At 28.1% G+C, this 4,823-nt stretch overlaps 1 protein-coding gene across 1 annotated transcript; it reads right to left on the reverse strand.

The window, feature by feature from the left end:
• Positions 1-1,175: 1,175 nt before the first annotated feature.
• On the reverse strand, positions 1,176-3,098 carry LOC127284315 (uncharacterized). Its single transcript, XM_051309705.1, has 3 exons — positions 2,871-3,098; positions 1,836-2,243; positions 1,176-1,739 (listed from the first exon to the last, which is right to left on the reverse strand). The coding sequence occupies exons 1-3, from the start codon at positions 3,096-3,098 to the stop codon at positions 1,182-1,184; spliced, it is 1,194 nt and encodes a 397-aa protein (XP_051165662.1). The 3' UTR covers positions 1,176-1,181.
• Between the last annotated feature and the right edge of the window lie 1,725 nt (positions 3,099-4,823).

Genomic DNA, 4,823 nt, shown 5'->3' on the forward strand with positions numbered 1-4,823 from the left:
TCCTAATATTTTTTATTAAGTGTGGAACATCGGACATTGCGTATATAACGCGATTCTCATCATACGGATTGTCAAAACAAAACTTCAGTTTGTCCAGCTTACCACTGATTCCAAAACTGGTCCACATGCTTTTGTTGGTAGTGGCACCATCACAAACAATACCATGGACCTTACCACCAGCCTTTTCAATTTTAATAATTGCTTGTAATACTAAAATTGACAGAACATTCGAAGGTGTCGTTCCTTTCGACCCAAACATAGCAATAGGTTGATGAAAATTTTGACATAGAGATGAAAACATGAAGACTAAGGCATAATTTGCTTCTTCTTTAAGAGTCAAGCCATTACGATCTTCCATGTCTTCACCATAATCTTGTAACCCAGCAAACGTCATAGTTTTCATATCCACCTCAATACTTTTGCGAACTACAATTTCATCAAAAGTTAAAACTCCATTTCGACTTATTTCCGGATATAATAACAATTGTTTTTCGAACATAGCAAAAAATTGGTCATCAAACCCACAATTTGATTTTGAGGCTCGCACATATTTAATGATGGTGGATTTTGAAGGTAGTGGTAAAATATTGTTTGTTCTTAGCATATTATACGTCGCAGAACTGCGAATGTATATTAACAAGCACAATAATAACCACTCATGACTATAACGCCGACCATGACTACTTTTAACTTTACCAGCCGCAAAACATTCTTCGATTAATGTCACCTACAAAGAAGGGGAAATTTAATGAAAACATTTATCATGTTTGTAAAATTGTTTATTATTACATAATTCAATTGGACTCTTTTTATTGTACAATATAGCTGAAAGTACACTAATCGAATATAATTTGTAAAAATCAATTTAATAATTATTAATAATTATTATAAAATACCGAAATTTAATAATTATCGAAATCTATCAAAGATGTGCTGATTATAAACAGCATTAAAAAAATTATTTCTTTAATTTAATTAGATGTAACTTATTGTAAATAAATTAGAAAAAAATAAGTCTTATAAATATACATATAATAAAAAAGTAATTAAATTAAAAACCTTCATACCCCAATCATGCTACAAATGTATTACAAAACAGTTGTAAAAATAAATTTTTAATAGAATAATAAAATTGATCGAGATATTCCATCTGCGTTAAAAATAAAAATCCCATATTCTTTTCACCAAAATTTTATGTTTACCTGATTTGCAGGAAGTTTTTCCGAACAACTTCTAAGCTTCTCTGCAAAACTCGATTTTTCCATTACATTCAACCGATCTTGTACTTCACTCAGTTCTATCTGTAATTCTTCAAGCTTTTTTTCTTTCCTAGTGAGTCTTTGTTTTACAACTTGCTGCCTTTTTATTGATAGTCTGATTTTATTTCGTGTTGTCGGTGTTCCTGGTACTCTAACTCTTATTTTTGATTTGTCTTGCCTTTTCAAATTTTGAGGTAATAATTGATATAATGAAAGACAATAAGGGCATACGGTTCCGTTGTCCATAACTTTTGGACATTTGTTATGCCTCCATGTTACTCCATCTCGTTGTGCACACTCAGGATGAATATTTTTATACATATGACTGCCGGGACCTCCTACACAAGTTTCCAATTTATCTATTTCAAAAAGTAATTTTTCAAACTCCTTGAAACTTGATGGTTTGTTTTTTACGCAATCCAATTCAAGACTTTGTCCTAAGAATATCAAATGCACCTCAGATTCACCATTAACCGTTACCTAAAACATAAATTTATTAATACTTGAGTAAAAAATGATTATTTCGTTTTAAAAAAATATTTCAATTTATAGAAAAATATTCCTATATTTAAATACCTGTTTAGTGAAAGTTGGTGTAACACTTCTGCTAGTAGAAGATGGAATTACTTTTAGAAAAGGAAAAACAAGTAATTTGGTTTGCTTGCAGTGCGTTGTTCCCCATTCATCCCTTGGCAGCTTTAAATTTCCTAAATTTTGTACTAAATCCTCATATAAACTGATTATAGGAACTGTATTGTTGACATTAGGATCTTCGGGCTTTAGGCTACTATTAATTAATTCTTCCTGTATTTCACTTTTATTACAGGGTAAATCGTCTATATCCATATTTTCTTCTAAAAGATTTTCTGAGAAACATTCATCCACATCACTTTTAAACCTTTTACTACATGGAAACTCCTCTTCACAATCGGAATTATCATGACTGCAAGGAAAAGCTCCTTTGACCAGTCGTTTTGACGAAAACTGACACTGAAGCAAATTATATAAATTTTTTTACAAATACATATACAGAAAATAAAATGTTCTTTAAGTAAATAAAGAGATAAAATTATTGAAAAGTAGTGAATAATATATTGATTCTCTAAAATAAAAATGTTATGCTATATATCAGGAGAATGTATACAAAATTTGATAAATCCATATTTTCTTATTTCCAGAAGTTGAAACCAATGACTTTTCTCACATAAACACTACAGTTAATTTTTCAAATACAAATGTAATAATTTATTTTTACAACAATATTTTTATATTTAAGACATTTTGTTTTCAATTAAACTTTATCATAATCAAGTGATTGATATAGGTTTTGATAATTTTTTCTGTAAAAAAATAAAAATTATAAATCACCTTAGTAATGTTAAAAAGTTAATAAATTAAAAATTCAATGTTAATGCATTTTGTTCTTAAATTTAATAGTAACAGATCGATTTGTAAGGTTTTAAAAATATTAAATTTATGTATATCTCGAATTTTTAAATAAATGAATTTATCAACTTTTGAAAACTTGCTCGTCATATTTGAAATGCATTTATAGCAAAGACAAAGTGTTATCAAGTTTTATTATAAATTTTATAAATAGGAAATACTTACACAATACATAATAAATCCATCAGCATCGCGCACAACTTCACCTTTTTTAATATCATTTTCGTGAAAATGTTTTTCACAAACGTAAGCGGCTGCACTTATGTTTGTGCTTAAAATATTTTCCCACTTTTCTCTCTCCTTTAAATCAATAGGTGCTTTAAAAAGTGTTATTTTATCGTCCTTCTTTAAGTCGCGACTCTCACAAGATTTTACGCAACAGCGTCTTACCATTTTTTAATTTTATTACTCAATTTTAAATCAAAACGATGTGTTTACCAACAACATGTCAAAAATAATTTTTAGGTTAGGAATCGTAACATGAACTACAATGCGACATCTGATTCATACTCCGAGAAACAAATCTTTAAGCAAACACAATTTTGGTGGTGGGGGTAGGAAGTCGATTCACCTTTCTTTCTTACACCGTGATTTTTACATTTGAATAACAGAAATTTATTTATATTTTAATATGAACATCTCTTGACTTCTAATGCTAATTTCAAGGTTATTTTTATCTCAACTCCTTCAAAAACTTTAATTTTTGAGGTTATGTTCGTTTTAATCTATGATTTTGTCGTTTGACCTTGATCATTGATGTTATCTTAATTTTTAACTTATGTTTTTAATATAGATAGTACAATCTCTGAAATTTTCGAGACAAATTCTGAACGTTAGGCGAATTTGAATGCTTCGCGAGCTGAATGGTAAACTAATACAGCGAATTCCCGCGTAGTGCCGAAATTTTCGCCTAGTGTTCATTTGAGACAAATTCTGAACGGTACGCGAGTCTGAATGCTTTGTGAGTTGAATGGTAGGCGAGTACTTTGAGCTTCCGCGTAGCGTTGAAGTTCTCGCCTAGCGTTTAATCTTAAATCAGCGGTAGTGGTATCGGCGATATCTTTTTATAATATAGTAATGATAAAAAAATGCATTATATAATTAATTACAAAAAAATAATAAATACGCCAAATAAAATTATCACTCCACATAAATTCAAGTTTCTACTAATATAAAATCACAATATTGCCTATAAGATTGAAATGATACCACACACACTCTTATACAATTTTTTGATACAATATATATTTTAACGCTATTTTCAATATATAATATTTTTGGAAACAATAGAAACAAGTTGTAAATTCAGATGACATGAACATTTTGCTTTCTCTTTACGATCAGCAAAAAAATTTGCTTCCTCGTGGAGAAAGCATTAACATTGAAATAAACATACATAAATAATATAATAATATACACATTTGAGTATACATTTGAGTAAAATTTAAAGAATTAATGGAAGTTAAAAAATCAAAAATTAACATTTTAGCTGAAATTTATAAAAATTAATGAAAAATAATATATAATTTATAATTATTTACAATTATATCGGTTCGTTTCAATGCAAGGAACACAATTATTTTATATTTAAACTTGAATTTAAATAATCACAAAATTTTATAGCCAAAATGTGAATTTTTGATTTTTTAACTTTCATTAATTCTTTAAATTTAAATTCAAACTATACTTTATATATACCAATCGATTTGTCTTGACGTAAGGAATACCATTTTATTATATATAACCTTAAATTTTTCTATTTAAAAAATTTTTCTATTAAAAAAAATTTTTGGAAAAAAAAAGATAAAATTTTTTTTTTTTGGTATTTTTTAAAATCCTTTGGTCAGTTTTAAGATATTAATATGATAAATAAGCCTACCAATTTTTATCTAAATCCATTAAAACCTGTTAAAGTTATCGTCTGAACAAAAAAGGGATCCACACACACACACACACACACAAACATACATCCGGACAATTGATCAGGATCTTATAAAACATGTTTCTATATAGAGAAAAATTTGTTCCCGCCAGCTTAAAAATTTTTATAAACGAAAGAACTACAAAGCTTCCTCCATGAGGAAGCAAGAGGAAGGTTAATTTAGAATAATGCGAATT

This window comes from Leptopilina boulardi, unplaced genomic scaffold (assembly GCF_019393585.1).
Source record: "Leptopilina boulardi isolate dan_hultmark-lab unplaced genomic scaffold, ZJU_Lbou_2.1 LbouV2_323, whole genome shotgun sequence".
NCBI classification, from domain to species: domain Eukaryota; kingdom Metazoa; phylum Arthropoda; class Insecta; order Hymenoptera; family Figitidae; genus Leptopilina; species Leptopilina boulardi.

Coding starts and splice junctions, on each gene's coding strand:
- LOC127284315 (XM_051309705.1), bottom strand. CDS start 3,098: ATGGTAAGACGCTGTTGCGTAAAATCTTGTGAGAGTCGCGACTTAAAG. Junction 2,244..2,870: donor ATGGATTTATTATGTATTGT/GTAAGTATTTCC, acceptor CTTCAGTGTCAG/TTTTCGTCAAAACGACTGGT. Junction 1,740..1,835: donor CACCAACTTTCACTAAACAG/GTATTTAAATAT, acceptor TTTATGTTTTAG/GTAACGGTTAATGGTGAATC.